Source organism: Danaus plexippus (genome assembly GCF_018135715.1).
Source record: "Danaus plexippus chromosome 29 unlocalized genomic scaffold, MEX_DaPlex mxdp_37, whole genome shotgun sequence".
NCBI classification, from domain to species: Eukaryota; Metazoa; Arthropoda; class Insecta; order Lepidoptera; family Nymphalidae; genus Danaus; species Danaus plexippus.
The window spans coordinates 360,538-377,957 of NW_026869858.1; the positions used below are offsets into that span (position 1 = coordinate 360,538).

General features: G+C 34.5%; 2 protein-coding genes across 3 annotated transcripts; both read left to right on the forward strand.

The window, feature by feature from the left end:
• Positions 1-127: 127 nt before the first annotated feature.
• On the forward strand, positions 128-6,107 carry LOC116777000 (phenoloxidase-activating factor 2-like). 2 transcript variants are annotated; one of them, XM_032670336.2, is made up of 11 exons: positions 128-282; positions 1,119-1,219; positions 1,590-1,700; positions 2,438-2,555; positions 3,439-3,593; positions 3,704-3,830; positions 4,416-4,533; positions 4,677-4,782; positions 4,851-5,026; positions 5,089-5,253; positions 5,914-6,107. In XM_032670336.2, the coding sequence occupies exons 1-11, from the start codon at positions 275-277 to the stop codon at positions 6,079-6,081; spliced, it is 1,353 nt and encodes a 450-aa protein (XP_032526227.2). In that variant the 5' UTR covers positions 128-274; the 3' UTR covers positions 6,082-6,107. The 2 variants fall into 2 exon arrangements, with proteins under 2 accessions (XP_032526227.2, XP_061385209.1); XM_061529225.1 differs by having other exon boundaries at positions 1,593-1,700.
• A 5,204-nt stretch (positions 6,108-11,311) lies between these two features.
• LOC116776800 (phenoloxidase-activating factor 2-like) lies at positions 11,312-17,180 on the forward strand. The gene is made up of 11 exons (XM_061529219.1): positions 11,312-11,470; positions 12,171-12,334; positions 13,322-13,439; positions 13,802-13,926; positions 14,161-14,269; positions 14,364-14,558; positions 15,013-15,127; positions 15,332-15,437; positions 15,685-15,863; positions 15,944-16,108; positions 17,005-17,180. The coding sequence occupies exons 1-11, from the start codon at positions 11,466-11,468 to the stop codon at positions 17,164-17,166; spliced, it is 1,443 nt and encodes a 480-aa protein (XP_061385203.1). The 5' UTR covers positions 11,312-11,465; the 3' UTR covers positions 17,167-17,180.
• The last annotated feature ends 240 nt before the right edge of the window (positions 17,181-17,420 follow it).

Below are 17,420 nucleotides of genomic sequence, written 5' to 3' on the forward strand. Positions count from 1 at the left end.
TAATTAATCAGCCAGTCGGACTACTTCATTTAAACATTATATAAAGATGAGTGAGTGAACGAATTCGAACTTAACTTCGATAAAATTTAAAATGATCAAACGTTTAAATTAACTTAATATAGCAATGAGATAATCTTAATAAATACGTTTTATAACCAAAATTTAATGTAAATATCAAAATAATTGCCAAATCTGTCTGTTGAGACATCAATATCGTCATTTGTCACATCGTCAGTATTGGTCAAATCATCACAGTGACAGGTCGTGTCCAGCCATGCTTAGGTGAGACATATTGTTTTATTACCTCTATGTATAACAATTTTAATTTATCGACATGATTATGGTAAATATTTTTATAATGTGTCATAATTTTTTATAAAACTCGTACACGTACAATGTAAATATATCGATTGTAAGTAATAAATTAGAATTTTATTAATCGAATTCATAATTTAATTAAACGATTTTGATTTCGGCATATTTGGTTAAAATTTTCAATTGTAACTTGAGGGTTTTAAAGGTTTTGTATGCCTCCACTTATGGACAATATATATTTTCTCCACTATTGTTATTGCTCTATTATTGTCTCAGGACTTTTCGTTTCTAAAACTATCAATTAAGTACATATATACGTAGCAGTTTATTTTTCAATGGCTTTATTGTTTTTTACCTTCAAAATCTTGTTAAAGAACTTTATATTGAAAAAATCCGAATCATCATCATCAGCCTATAGGAGCCCACTGCTGAGCAAAGGCCTCTTCTCACACGGAGAAGGGTAGAGCATTAATCACACCACGCTTGCTCAAGACGGGTTGGCGATTTCAATCTTATAATTCGAAATTATAAGACCAGGTTTCCTCGCGATGTTTTTCCTTCACCGTGCGTCAGTGGTGTCTGAATACTCTTAGAAAGTACATATGACTCGGAAAAGATCACATCGGTACTTGTCAGGTTTTGAACCCGCGCCGTCACGTATGAGAGGCGGGCCTTTTAACCTCCAGGCCACCACGACTTCAAAAAATCCGAATATTCGGCTGAAATATCAGAGATATTAAAAAAAATAAGGTTCTTGGTACTAAAAAAGTGGAAAGTTTAAAAATAGCGATATTTTATTTCAGATATATAACATTAGTCTTGCTGAGCATCGGAGTATTTTGTCAAAGAGAGCCAAAGAAACAGGCGAACGATGGTACGATAAATTTAGATCCAGTCAACTACCGTGAGTGACGTTCCTTATACACTGAGGATGTAATAGATTTAATACAAAATAATGGCTTGTTACTAAACTATAACAAAGGAAAATATTAACGTTTATTTGTCATTTATCTCGCAATAATTGTATAATACTAATGAGGGTTCTGTGTATTTATATATATAGAAAATTTACATATATAATTCCTTTTTTCTAGTTCATTTCAAAAGAAAGTTTTTATTCTCTCTTATGCAGACCTTTCTTAATTTATATATATTTAGTTATAATGAATTCTTGGTCTTCGATTTCTCGATTAAATTAATATATATATATATATATATATATATATATATATATATATATATGTATATAATTATTGGTGATTAATTCCTTGCAGAAGATAACGACTCGGAGGAAGATTCAGTTGTTGATTGGGTAAACAAGATCATATCTGAATCAAAGATAAACGTAACGAACAGAGAAGTAACAAATCTAAATCCGGAAAGCGGTAAAGTTGGATTAAAATATATTTTAACGAATTTTTTATATATAATAGATGTTCCTTATATTTTTATGTGCCTACCCGCAAAATACTTGGGCCTGTCCAGTACTAACATCAATTCATTCTTAGAATACTTCGAAGGCAGCCCTAGTAGGTTCTTTTCAAATTTGGTTAGGTAGGGAGAGGAGCTTGAACAGTGGAGGTGAGCGTTTAACGCGTTAGATAGGGCCTTAAACCTACACCTGGGTCGCAAGTCCCAGGTACTGTTGAAGCTCCTCTCCCTGCGACGATGGACCCGGCACCCGTAGGGTAAATCCATGGAACGATGAGAAGTGTCGTCTAGTTACCAAAACAAAATTCGTAATCTGTGGTACATCTAAATTAATTGGCAGATTTAATTTATAATTATATCTTACGGATTTAACTTGCATAAAAATAGTTATAGTATTTTACTAGATAAATTTAAGCATTATCTTTTTTAACCCAACGATCTTTTTAACTTGCCACTATCGAATAATACAAGTAGTAATCTTACTCGTAACTGTAAAATACAAGTAGTAATCTTACTCGTAACTGTAAAACATTACATTACATAAGGAAATTGCGTTCTGAAAAGTCCCTCCTATCCCAATAGATTGACTTAGCACGAACAATGCTATCCAAATAACTTTGTTTCTAATTAGTTTTTGCGTTATCAATAAACTAAAAATAGTCGTATATATACAGAAAAATTTATATTCCAGTTACGAATATAAATTGCACCGCGACTGACAACAGACCTGGGACTTGTGTGTTGTACTATCAATGCGACGAAGACACTAACACTATTATAGATGACGGAGCGTCTATAGTTAATTTTAGGTAAAGTATGTAAAAGACAAAAGAAAGAAAGAAAGAAAGAGAGAGAGAGAGAGTGAGAGAGAGAGAGAGAGAAAGAGAGACATTGTTTCAAATTAGTTTTGTGGTAGACGACAAAAATCCGTCTTATATTCCATTGATAGTGTCCTTCTAGAAGGTATGGGTTCCTGAAGGGTTTTCAGATGCTTGCTGTACTGAGCTATAACAGCTTTAGTTCCTACTTTCTGATCTTCTATGAATTATATATTTATTTATTTATTTATTTGTGTACCAAGAGTTACAAAATTAGTTACAAAAGAAAAGTTATGTACAAAGGATAACTTATCTCTTAAAAGAGATCTCTACCAGAAACCCTATTGATAGAGGAAACTAGAGAAAGCGTGGAGTAGGTACAATAGAAATAGAGAATGAAAAAATAATAATAATAAAGAGATTTACATATAAGCATACAAAAAAATATATATAATAAAAGGAAATTTGGATATTTTACATACATAGATATATACAAATAGTATAAATAAATAAACATTACACATCAGATAGTGAAAGTGACAGAAGATGTCTCTTAAGTCGATGTTTAAATGCAGGTGGACTTGGACTTGAAATTATGATAGTCTGCTGTCCAAAAGTTTTAATTAACAATACTGACATTAACAGGAAATAGATTAGGATTTTTTTTTTGGGACATATTTACAAAATATTCCCAGTCTTCATTTTAATTTTGATCTCATATAAGAGGGTAGAAATTTATTGAACATTCTGAATTAGGTTAATCCCAAGTTTTAGATTGAATTGTGTAAGTAAATTTTCCTGAATCTCAGTCCATTACTGAAGGGAATACATTAATCCCTGATTTTTATTTGGTAAAAAGAAAATGTATGTACAGAACCGAGGCGTCCTGTCCTCATTATCTCAAGGTCTGCTGTGCGATGGATAAAATTAAATCAGACGATAAAGCTAACACTATCCGGAGAGGAAGTAATAACGAGTCTGCCCAGGAGTTGGATTCCAAGGGCGACTCCGACAGCAGCAGTGCTGTAGGTGAGCTCTAAAACTCTCACGGAACTTGAGCAAGTACTAAAAAAATAAAATTAAAAAAAGCTCGTAATATCCAATAAATAAATCGATTTAAATGCTTTTGTGTAACTCAGTTGACTTGGGGAAGTGTGGTTGGAACAATCCAGCGCTTTATGTGTTTCAACCCAAAAGAAACAATTCCGAGGCAGAGCCGTTCTACGCAAATTATGGGGAATTCCCCTGGATGATCGCCGTCATCAGGTAGGAACATTTAGTTCACTAGGACTATTGAGGAAGATAGAAAAATATTCAGTGCGGAATTATAATCGCTTTGATATTATTAAAAACAAGCACATTGTGAAGCTATCACAGAGAAACTTCTTAACCAATTTATGAAACTTTTATATTTTAGGATTCGACTTACTTTTAAATGAAACTTATATTTTTCGTATAAATTACGCGGGTTTTTATTATTTAAAAAACTACATAATCCGAAGATGTAGTCACGTCTCGTCCGCCCGTGATCACGGTTGCCGAAAAGTAACCGAAACGTCGGGATTATGTGGTTTTTAAAATAATAAAAATCCGCGTAGTATATCCGAAATATATTAGTTTCATTTAAATGAATAAAACTCGCGAAAGTCTTAGATCTCATTATTCGACTTACTTACTATATTTGCAGTAATAGTTCAATGACATCGATAGGAAATCGCGTTTGGTAAATCAAAAATATGATTTAAAAAATATTATTTTTAAAACGTTATCACAATTATGTTTCTTTGCAACATTAACAATACTGTTTATGACATTTGGATGTTAAAAAATTTATATGTTAATTAAATTTAGGAGGTCCAATGATACGGATCTGTGGGCAAGAAAAAATTACGTCGGAGGTGGAACTCTCATTCATCCGAGGGTAGTTGTCACTGCGGCCCACATAGTTCGGAATAAAAAGCCCGATGACGTAAGTATATTGCTGACAGAAACATTTTAACATACCAGTCATCTGCATTTATATAATCCAAACTTCATTTTCGTCAGCAATGCGGTCTTTTTGAAGTTTTTCGATATGTCCTTGGATAAAATAATTCAGATTCTTGTTTCAAGCTGAAATGTCGCGCTGGTGAATGGGACACTGAAGTGACCTTCGAGATATTTCCACACCAAGAGAGGAATGTGAAGAAAATTATCATCCACCCAGATTACTACAGGCGTAGGTATATCTTGTTATTGTTCTGCCAAAAACTAAAACTGTCATCAGATGTAATCTTCTTCCCACAGCATCTCTGTACAACGACATGGGACTCCTGCTGTTAGAGGAACCGTTTGAACTGCTCCTCGCTCCACACATAGGTCTGGCTTGCGTTGGGAACAGCCTCCCGGCTCCCGGCACCGTCTGCTATGGAATGGGCTGGGGCAGGAAAATCGACAAGAAGTACGCAATTATTCTTAAAAAAGTAAGAATCTTCTTAACTCTTATCGCGTCATTTGCAAACCGCTAATCCCTTCCCCCCATCAGATGCGGCTTCCGTTAGTGGGAAGAGAGGAGTGCCAGGCCCTCCTGCGGAGTATACGTTTGGGGCCATTTTTCCAACTGCACGAGTCCCTGACGTGTGCTGGCGGGGAAGATCGCATGGACATGTGCAAAGGAGACGGCGGGTCCTCATTAGTATGCCCTATTCAGGTAACCTGATAAATACTGACACTATACATTAGAGGTTCAAATATATCACAAAAATAGTACTTCATCAATCACCTTATGGTCTCTTTATCGTTATTGCTTGTCTCTAGGCATATAGTTCCACAGATTATAAATGTCCATTTTGATAGGACGTAGCTGGTTAAGGAGTTCCAATACGTTGTATTATTACGTCATCAGAAGCTGAACACGTTAGTTTATTTTACACGTCAATTGAACGTCAAACTTTGCTTTGAACGTTTAAATGAAGCAAATGTTTTTCGATATATATATATTAAGATATATATATAAATTAATTTATATATATAAATTTCGATATATATATATATAAATATTAAAACTATATTTTTATTAAATCTAATCTTAATCTCGTCCGCCCGTGATCACGGTTGCTGAAGAGTAAGCGAAACGTCGGGGTTATGTAGTTTTAACCAAAAATAGTGGCACGTGGTTTATCCGAAAAATATTAGTTTCATTTAAATGAATGAAACCAACGAAAGTCTCAGTTTTCATTTCCTTTGAACGTTTTGTTTATAAAAAATACTTTAATTAAATAAGTGAGTTAAGCGAATTGCTGGTCATTTTAAAGTACTTTAAATTTTAACTACTAATCATTATTTAAATTAATCTTTTCTCGTCTCGCAGACCAATGGTAGAAATGTCAAATACGCCATGTTCGGGATGGTGGCGTACGGCCTGGGATGTCACTCGAGGAAAGTGCCCGGCGTGTTCGTCAATGTGCCAAACCTGAAGTCGTGGCTGGACAGCACCATGGAGGCCGAAGGCTATTCTAAAGACACATACACTTACTAATTTAATATAAACATTTAGAAAATTAACTGGTTTTTTCTTTTAATATTAAGTAATTAATACGTCCTGAATAAAGATCATAGGCTGCACAAAATAGGATTTCTGTACATGTGCTATCAGTTATGTATGCCTTTAAATAATCATCATCATCAGCCTATCGGAGCCCACTGCTGAGTAACGGCCTCTTCTCACATGGAGAAGGTTAGAGCATTAATCACCACGCTCGCTCAAGACGGGTTGGCGATTTCAATCTTATAATTTGAAATTATAAACCAGGTTTCCTCGCGATGTTTTCTTTCACCGTCCGTGAGTGGTGTCTGAATACTCTTAGAGAGTACATATGACTCGGAAAAGATCATATCGGTACTTGCCGGGTTTCGAACCCGAGCTCTCACGTATGAGAGGCAGACCTTTAACCTCCAGGCCACCACGACTTCTTTAAATAGGAACTGTCATACTTTAGTTTATATTTTTGTCTTAACTGAATGAAAAAAAACACGCTTGTACACGATTGTAGGGGCGTGTACAGAGTTTTGGGATAGGGTAAGCAAAACTGGTTGAAAAAAATACCCATTTTGATCATGATTTCCTCCTCTAAAACATTTATAATATTCGCGCATAAAGTTACAGCAGTCCTATCAGAACTAGCATCTATATATTTTATATATCTATATTCTACATCTGAGCCAATAACGTACCTTAAGACGTTTAGGACCAGTTCATCACCGCTTTATGAAAATATATTAAATCGGAATATCCGGTAGAGCTCAAACATTATTATTATTAGATATTATTTGAAAACAAACAAACGAGGAAAATAAAATAACTTATTTCTGTGTACGCAGCCTGCTAGTTAATTAAAACTATACATAGCGATGAGCCGGTCATTGACTGATGACAGCGCCTACCAGAGAGTGTTGCTAGTCTCACGAACATACAAATTGGTTGATTTTTTTTATAGTTGTTAGACGATTACTGTATTTAGGGCTTGCTGCTAAACCTTGTTACTTTTTAGCACCTGACGCAAGATGTTAGAAGTTTGTGCGTGCATGCGTGCATGTGTGAGCGTCTGTATGGGAGAGCAGTTGTGCGAGCGCTCTCAAACGGACCAAAATATTTCAAAGCGGTTTTTATCATTTCAAATCCCCACTTGCTGTGGTTCTTGGCCACGTTTGACGTAAGCCTAGCAAATTAAAAGTATCAGCTGTTTTCCTTAACGATGTGTGGCTATGGCATTTTTCGCCAATGGTTACGCGAAGTGTCTCACGTGAGCCCGTATAATCGTTATATGAAAATTGATGCGTAGGATTTTTTTAAATTTTATTAAGATTTTTTGCTATTTGCACTAATTTCATAAGCCACATAACGGCGTGGCGACACGACTACATATAAATTTTCATTACTGACAACAATTTTAAATCTACTATTTTGTTCTACGTATTTATTTAGTTATCGCCCGGTATTTCCCGTTTTGGACTTACACTAAACAAATTTCGGTATCTTTAATGTTGAACGTTTGTTTTGAATTGTATTATCAACAAAATTAACACTCGTGATTTAAGTACAAGTGATAAATGTTTTTTTAAAATTTTAGAGAATTATAATAATGTCTATGAGAGCTTACCACAAGTTTGTTTCGTTATGACGTACTGTTTCCAGTATTTGGTTTAAAAATCGTCACACAATAGAATAAGGTATGTTTATGGGACAGGTCTTAATTACTTTTTAAAGGTTTCTTTTACACAAATGACTGTGAAGATTATAACTTGTTCTTATACATTAAGTTTCTCTATTTCAGTCTATAACTTATCACAGAGTCAAAGTTTTGGAAACACCATTTAGTTTTGAACTTTCCTGTTAGACATTAAAATACAGCCCTAGTAGATTCGTTTCAAATTTGGTTAGGTAGATAAAGGTGCTTGGACGGTGGAGGTGAGCGTTTAACGCGTTAGATAGGGGCCCTTAAACCTACACCTGGGTCGCAAGTCCCAGGCACTGTTGAAGCTCCTCTCCCTGCGACGATGGACCCGGCACCCGAATGTGAATCCATGGAATGATGAGAGGTTGTGTCTCTAACTTTAACTGGTAACATTTGACTTAAAGAAATATGATACAAGCTAGACATGCAAGCTCGGTGCGAAAACAAATGTTATGTTTGTATTTATTATGTTAAATACGAATTTAATTAATTACAACATTGATTAAAATGCCAAGAGCATTATGAGTATTATCCTGTTATAAAATACATTTATGTTTAAGGAAGAATTAATAAATATATATATATATATATATATATACGTCGGCGCAACGACATTTAAAAACCATTATGAAGGGTAGTTGTATCATATGTATTTCACTTTAGAGGGTAGATGTGACATAAACAATGTCAAGGCGTTAGTAATTACTTTAACAAAATTATTTGTTTTATAGATCGTCGTACGATTTGTATTGAAGGGATAATAAATGTCAATTCGTATCGTGATTTGTAATATGTAAAGATAAGTTATTTTGTAAGTTTTAGTAAAACAGAAACTTAAACAGTAACCATTTTGTAATCAATGTTATTCAATTATGATTTCTTTAAATTTTAAGTGACAGTATAAAGTTTAGTTGGTTTAATAATTGATTACGAAAACTTTTGTAATGATTACTGTTTATTTGAATTACTACGAATAATCTTTGTAAGTTATTATTTAAAATTAAGAGTAAATGAGACGTTGGTGGCGAGGACACAGTGGTGTGAGAGCTATCCAGGAGAAATTACTAAGTGTTAGTTAAAGTTGAAAATAAAGTGGTGCGAGTAAGTGAGAGTGCTTTATTGGTGAAAATGGATAACCTGACAGGTGGAAATAGTGTTAGTGACGATAGCATCGCTGACGTCACAGCTCCTAATAATCAACTTGGACATGGTTCTTCGACATATATATATATGTTTGTTTTGAAGGATTTGTTTGACAAACTAGAATTAACAGAAATTAAATTATTTTATTGTTAGATCTACTAACAAAGTTCCTAATTGTGACTTCAGTCGTGGCTGTTCAATTTTATTGCGTTCGTAAGTCAATCCCGGATCGTGCCTACTCCATTCTACACGACACTGGCAGAATATTGTGTGGTCTTCTTTGCACGGATAAAGGTCACATTTAAAATACATCAAAATTAGTCTTGAAAAGAAAAAAGAAATCGTTTTGTAGTAGTAACTTAATATTTGTAATATTTTCTATGTTATTATGAAGGCACAAGTTAAAAAAATCATGTGACAATTCAGAGCTAAGTATCCTATCAACGCGTGCTGTTGACTCTGAAATATATTTTACTTTTTGTTATAAATAAAAATAAAAATTTAAGACCTTAAATATATTTATCTTTTATTTTATCCTTTATTTTTAATTTATGTCTACAAAATTTCACAAATAGGACAGATAAAATATACATCAGTACAACCAAAACAGATTATACAACATGCATGCTTATCAAATTCGATTTTCAAAAATGATTCAACAAACAACTGTCGTCTATCGTGTACGAAATTTGCTATATTTGACATATTTATTAAAAAATATATATATCATAATAATTAAATAAAAACCTATATACCATTCGACAATCTCCTTCGTGTTTTGTCCACACAGTAGGTACTAAGGATTACAATTCGTCAGAAAAATAAAAACGTCGACACTGGCAGAATATTCCAAGACTCGAGTGCGAAGGAAGCCATAGCATTAAAAAAAAATAAACAAGCGTATAAAAATGAAAGACAAAAGGTATTAATTTTAAGATAATTATAGGATGTCTAATATTAATAAAATAAGTTATACTTATAATAATGTCTCTACAATTTGTCAATAGTTTTTATATTTTAGACATTTAAATCTTCCGACATAAATAATGAACCCTACAAAATGAAAACAAGAAAATTTAGTTTTATTTAAGAATCTACAACTCAAAAATCTTGGTTTGTGATCTCTTATTTTCTTTGAATTTATATTATGAATCCTCATAATTCAGTTTCGGACTTATTATCTTTAAGAAAAAAGATCTTAGATTAAAGAATGCTTATTTTGCTTTAAACGAGTAACATTTTAATCGTAACAGCGTTTTCTTTACGAGCAATGTTTGAAATAACTATGTGGAAACATTTCAATAAAGACGGAACTCATATAATTATTCAGCAACATTAATTAAATTCTAACAGAGCCTGAATAGGTCTGTAATTTCATCGTTACATAATATAAATTTATACATACGTTATTGTAAATTATGTATAAAATATATCTATATATATAAATCTGTTTAAATTATGTATATCCAATTTCTCGTATTTTTTTTTTGATACTTTCGTCTTATTATCATTTAAGCTCTAAGCTGTCACTCTCCTGCGTTTCAGGGAATTTATCCAAACATTCGTGTAAGCCTTCAATCAGTGGGTTTTTTGTTTTCGTGATCATTTAAGGAAAGCGTGCAACAGGAAATTTGGGAAACTCTCAAAGTTTATTATATATTAAAATAGCTGCAGCTCCGACTTTAATATAGTTTAAATGAAACTAGTATTTTTCGGATGAACTAAGCGTGATTTATTTTTGTAAAAATCTACATACACCCGACGTTTCGGTTACTTTTCAGCAACCGTGATCACGGGCAGACGAGATGTGTAATCTTTATGTACGAGTATGTAGTTTTTTACAAAAATAAATCACGCGTAGTTTATCCGGAAAATACTAGTTTCATTTAAATGAATAAAACTCGCGAAAATCTTAGATCTCATTTAATATAGTTTTTAATTATTAACAAAATTTAATTAAACACATTATTTTATATTCGAAACATTAACTATCATATACATGTTATAAAAGTAGACATTTTGTGATGACCTCTAATGACTCTTTATTGGATAAACATCGCCTTAAGTGGTTTTTCGGATGACACATTTTGTTTCAAAATGGAAGCGTCCTCAAAAAACTATTTGAATGATAAGAATAAAGGAATAAAGTTGTATAAAAGTCAATTTTGTTGATAGGAAAGCTAAATATACGCCTTTCTTTAAAATATAACTTTATTTTAACATAATAAAGATAAAATGCGTGGATGACGCCAAAAACCTGTTCGTGTAATGTACATGTTTGTATGTAAGTTCGTTCTCGCTATTCCCGGATGATTTTCTAGTCGTCTGACCGGTCAGAATTCATTCGTGCCATTGCAAATTCACATTCGAAATCAATGTACGCGAACACGTGTTTATTTCGGAGGAAATCTTGATTAAATTGACGTATAATATTACATGCTACTTATTCCCATCTATCAGGTAAATACGTCCGAGCTCAACACAAAACTTGTTTGGCTACGAGCGTTCAGTCGTGTTTCGCGCTTCTTGGCGAGCGGTCGTCAATATGAAGTAAGCTTTGAACAAAACGCCGTTTATTACGTTATTTAATTCGCTAGTTTGATATATTGAAATGATTATATATAGCTGAAAATATATATATAATCGTATCTAACATAATTCGAACTTTTTTAGCAAAAATTAATATATAAATTTATTTATTTTTGTATGAAAAAAATTGCTATTTTTCGTTCACATATCTCTCCAAGGCCGATAAATTATTATTGTTTGACCTTTATTTCTTATATTCTTAATTGTTATTTGTAAGATATGTGATGGACAGTTAGAAGTCTCTGTATGAACATATATATACATAAATATATACGTATATATATATATATATGTATATATATATATGTAAATCAATTATGTACAATAATATAAGGAGTGTGAATTAATTTAAAACGCTCGCTATATATTGTAATGTCATTATAATAAAAAACGAATTGTAATCTCTTTCATGTCATTTAAGTTAAGTTGACTAAGTTAGTCAGTTAAGTCATCAACGAACAGTAATTCATTACTTATTTCATACATAGTTCTGTTGGATTCCTTTGGATTAAACTGAATTTGTTGATACAAACGGATTTCTATGACTTAGAAAATTTATAACTCCTTATTTGATCGCAACAAAATATTAATTTTCTGCGGACCATCTTGAAGGCAGCGAATTCAATACCCGCTTATATTTATTTATTATTTCTCTTTCCAGGTCCATATCACTTATGGTCGTCGTGTCACTCGTGACTAGGAGTTTCGGGGCAAACATATCTTTCCCAAACGATAAATTGGATGAAGCGAACGAATGGCTGAACAGGGTTTACGAAATGAACAGCACTGGTGATGTTTTGGATAGATTTGGTAACAAACAACAAGGCGAGTATCTTATTTAGACACACACACACACACACACACACACACACACATACACACATACATATATATATATATATATATATGTGTATTTTTACACAATCACATCAATACTACCGAACCAATTTAGTAGTTTTCTGTGTACGTAGTTCTAGTCTTAAGACTTGTCATTGGACAACTAGATGAAATGCGAGCCTCCATGTTTTTGCATAACTATCTCGGTTTGATGAAAAAGAATACTCTTCTCCCTACCTCGTGAGCACTGATGATTGGAGAAGTTTGCGACTGTTTTTGTTTCGTGCCAATAAAATTTGGACTTCTTCGAAGTTAGAGTGAATAGGCTGCCATTATGATAGTGGTTTTACCGACGGCGGCTTCATAACCTACAAATGGATATAGAAAATGTGCTAAGAATACAAATATTTTTGCCAGCAAATCTACAACTTTTTGAAATTATCAGCGTTTTACGATGTTAAAATCTTTTACTCATAATAACACCCAATGGCTTAGTGTTCAGCAACTCATCGTTCGCTCGTAATTGCAACGAACGAAATGCCAAAATCTAACTTCAACGAACTTTGATATTGAAGTAATTATTTTTTTAAATTAACGTATATATCGGATTTAATACAAATCTGTTTGTAAGGAGAGACGCGAGCCTCGCTGACGTCACTAACGCCACTTCTCCAGCACGTCCCATTTTAAAACGAAGCCTCAATTCTTCCAAACGTTCTCGTATTTCTCGAAGGTTCTTCTTAGTCACATCCCTCAAGGGTCCGCGCTCGCTGAACTCTGCCGTCTGCCGTCGAGCGTCCAGACGTCGTATTTATACCAGAACTCAGACACAGTTCCATTGTCCTCTTAAACAGTCTTTGATTTCGTTTTTCTTTTACCAATAAGTGTTTATGATAACTGATGACAGCCTCGAGTTATTTTGATGTCGCATCCGTCATTAACGCTGGTAGTGACGGCGCCGATATGTTCTTTCAGAATCCACAGAGGGGAGATCTTGTGTATCAGTGAAACAAAGGAACGGCGTGTGTGTTGCTAAGGAACTGTGCTTGGAACACGAACCGGACGTGGATCCTACAACATTGTTTATTCCGAGGTAATAATGATAATATAATATAAAATTTTCATTTAAAGTAGGTGAAAACGCTGTCCTAAAAATTTCAGTTTTAAATAACAAGACGATACTCTTTTCTTGATTAGTTTTTAACTCCGACGTACGAAAATAAATAACACGTTGATTTAACAAGACACAGCTATATTTTTTGATCTGTCGCTATCAACAAAATTTCATGAAGTATGAAATTTGTGAATGACCAGACTCATTGCATCCTCATCTTAGTGAAACCAAAGGTGTAATTTAATAAATAAATTGAAACTTAAAAACGATGAGACAACGTTTCTCGTTCTGAGGCTTACATTATTCTTTTTCTATTATATTATAATAATTGTATTTTCTAGAGAAAGGATTGCTTGCACCCCATCAGAGTACTGTTGCTTTAAAAGCGCTCCAATGAAAGCTGGGGAGGTATCTGGGGAGGGGTCCGGGGAGGGGTCCGGGGAGACCATAAACAAATCTGGGGCAGGTGAAAAGAGTTTGTTGTTATTTTCAAACATTTGTCTATATAAGAACTTCTTCTAACATAAACTTTACAATATTAAACACATAACTTTTTCCGTATTTACTATTTCATAGAGTTTCCATCGATTTGATAATTTATAATATTCCTTTTTTATTCGAAACGTCAATAGGCATTGCTTTCAAAGCTCCGTCCGCAGAGAAATAAATAAAATTATATCAAACATTACGTTCGCCTCAGGTCGTAAGTCGTGCACCAACGATAAAAATGAACAGGGAGTGTGTGTCAGGAAGGCGTCCTGCGTGAACGCTGTTCAGACAGTTGACCCCACAATCAATTTCAATCTCAGGTAACGAAAAAACTGAAATAATAACCTAAATAAACGCCATCAAAATAGTAGTCGTAGAATTACTGAAGTTATTGGGGCGTATTATCGTAAACAGGGAACGTGAGTTATGCCACTACTTAGAGACCTGCTGCTTGGAGAAGAACATCAAAAAGAAAGCTGTGAAACCGATTCGTCAGCAAAACACCGGCTGCGGCTGGAGCAACCCTGGCGCGAACGTGTTCAGGGAGAAGAACTCGCCAACAGGTTTCGCTGATTACGGGGAATTCCCGTGGATGGTAGCTTTAATCCAGTAAGTGAATTTAAGCATATTTCGTATTTTAGACGCCAAACAGGCATTTATATTATGGAAAATTGTGTTTAGCATTGTATTTAATTTAAATCAATTGATGGATGATGTTAGCAGGCATATTGTTAGAATATAATATAAGTGTCAATTAAACTGACATCTTTGCTCTCTGGGAAAAAAATCCTAAGTATGTATCATGAAAAAATTAGCTGATTGTGGATCGTGAGATCTGTAGAATCGTCCCTAGGGCCTTTTATCTGAATTGGGTTCTCGGATATTCTTGCGAGCGACATTTTATTATCTCATGCAATTAGTAAATACGCTCAGTGAGGATTGATAACACGCGGGGCCCAAACATAGCCCATGCAAATTCTCATTTTCCGGTATTTAAATTACTTCATTGCATAAAGTTTAAGGTCTTGTGATTGTGAACAGTAAAGTAAATATGTTATTGCAGGAAGGGTACCGGGAAAGATGGCTTCAACGAAAGTTACGCTGGCGGAGGAGTTCTCATCCATCCGTCAGTAGTCATGACAGCGGCACATAAAGTACAAAGTTTCAAACCGGAAGTGGTAATAACAAACAAACTATTCCATTTCCGACACATCCAAAACTCTAAATATATCAGGCAAATCATCCTTTGGATCTTACAAAACTGAGACCGCATGATTGTCATCGTATTCCCAAAGCTGATCTGAAAACTCTATGAGAATTCAACAACAAAACCTTCAAATTTAAATAATTTATTAAATGCGTACTAAATTTCATGACAACAGGTAAAAATCCGAGCCGGCGAATGGGACACTCAAACAGACGCGGAAGTGGAGCCCTATCAAGAGAGAGACGTCTCTAAGATCATTATACACGAAGGTCACAATGAAAGTGAGCTTAGGATCCTATATCAACAACTTCCTCTATAGGAATTAAGTCTCTAACTAATACTCGCAGATAGATTGTAACCTTTACATACTGACCTGAATGTTCCTAATGTTTTAATATTCTTAGCTTTTTAACAATTTCAGTTCATATAATAAACTAGTTAAACCATTGCCAAAAAAAGTTTTCCTACGTTAATAAGGTAATAAACATATTTTTTTTTCATTTAAACATTATGCGAAATTATTCGCAGAGCAACACAACGATGTGGCGCTTCTCATTCTGAAGTCGCCAGTGGATCTGTCAGATGCTCCTCACATTGCTGTAGGTTGTCTAGCATCTCGTCTCCCACCACCTGGAACGAGGTGTTACAGCATGGGATGGGGCGAAGACTTCCTCAACGACAACAAATACGCTGTCATTTTAAAGAAGGTCGGTTAGCCTATGTCATCAGCATAACTTGTTTTTGACACAAAAATACTTATTTAACCTGACTGATTTACTTATTCCAGGTGGAACTGCCCCTGGTAGAGGCTTCGGACTGCGAGAGTCGTTACAAACGCACGGTTCTCTCGAGCGCTTACGTTCTGGATAAGACGTTGACGTGTGCGGGGGGCGAGCAGGGAGTTGATACGTGTCGCGGAGATGGGGGGAGTCCGCTGGTGTGTCCCATTAAGGTGAATAGACCATTATTACTCTCAAAATAAGAAAAATACCAAAAATAATTTCTGATATCACAACTAGGTACTACTGAACTATTGAAAAATAATGGGATATAGTACTGATCAAATTATCTCTTCAAAGGCGACATGTATTGACAAATTTTAAATAGTTGAAACTAGTGATAAATTTATTGGGATTGGAAGATTTCTTTGAAATAAAAATTTATACTCCACGTAGGTGAGTGAGGAACAATCTGCTATGAAATCATTTCCTTAGAAGTAATGGTTCAATGAGATCTGAGACTTTCGCGGGTATTCATTTAAATGAAACTAATATTTTTTTTCTTACTACGCTTTACTTTATTATTTATAAAAACGGCGTACTCCCGACGTTTCGGTTACTTTACAGCCGACCTGACTACGGACAGGCGAGATCTAAAGTCCGTTTAATTCAGTTAAATTTTTAAAAATAATAAAATTAACGCTTAGTAATCCGAAAATTTTTGTTTCGTTTGTGTAATGAAGTCGTGGTGGCCTGGAGGTTAAAGGACCGCCTCTCATGCGTGAGGGCGCGGGTTCGAAACCTGGCAAGGACCGATGTGATTTTTCATAGTCATATGTACTTTCTAACAGTATTTAGACGCCACTGACGGACGGTGAAGGAAAACTTCGGAGGAAACCTGAACTTATAATTTCAAATTATAAGTTTGAAATCGCCAACCCGTCTTGAGCAAGCGTGGCGATTAATGCTCTAACCTTCTCCATGCGAGAAGAGACCTTTGCTCAGCAGTGGGCTCCTATAGGCTGATGATGATGATGATGTGTAATGATTTGTTTATCCTCTGATCGCATACAAAATGATTGTCAAAAAACTGCCTCCTCAATATTGTAAGCGACTCATTTCATTCCAGGGTCAGCCTGATAGGTTTGAGGTCGTCGGTCTGGTGGTGTACGGCCTGCAGTGCGGGACGGGCGGCCTCCCAGGGGTATACCTGAACGTCCCGCAAATATACGACTGGGTCGGTCAACAACTCGAAAAGGAATCTTTCGGAAGGACTTCATACGTCTATTAAATATAATAAAATTATCATATCGTTTCATTGGTCCCTCGAAAATATGTCCAACAACCGCTTGTGTGGAAGTAATATTTTAAAGAGCATCGCTATCTTAATAGAGAGCTGTAATTTTACTTATCATGTTATGATGAACTTTGACCCGACGCAGAACTTACGTTAAATCAACCTTATATACACATGTTATTAATTAATTTATGATATTACTACTAAAAAAAAAATGAGAATTTTTGTACGACTAGTCTTAATAGCAC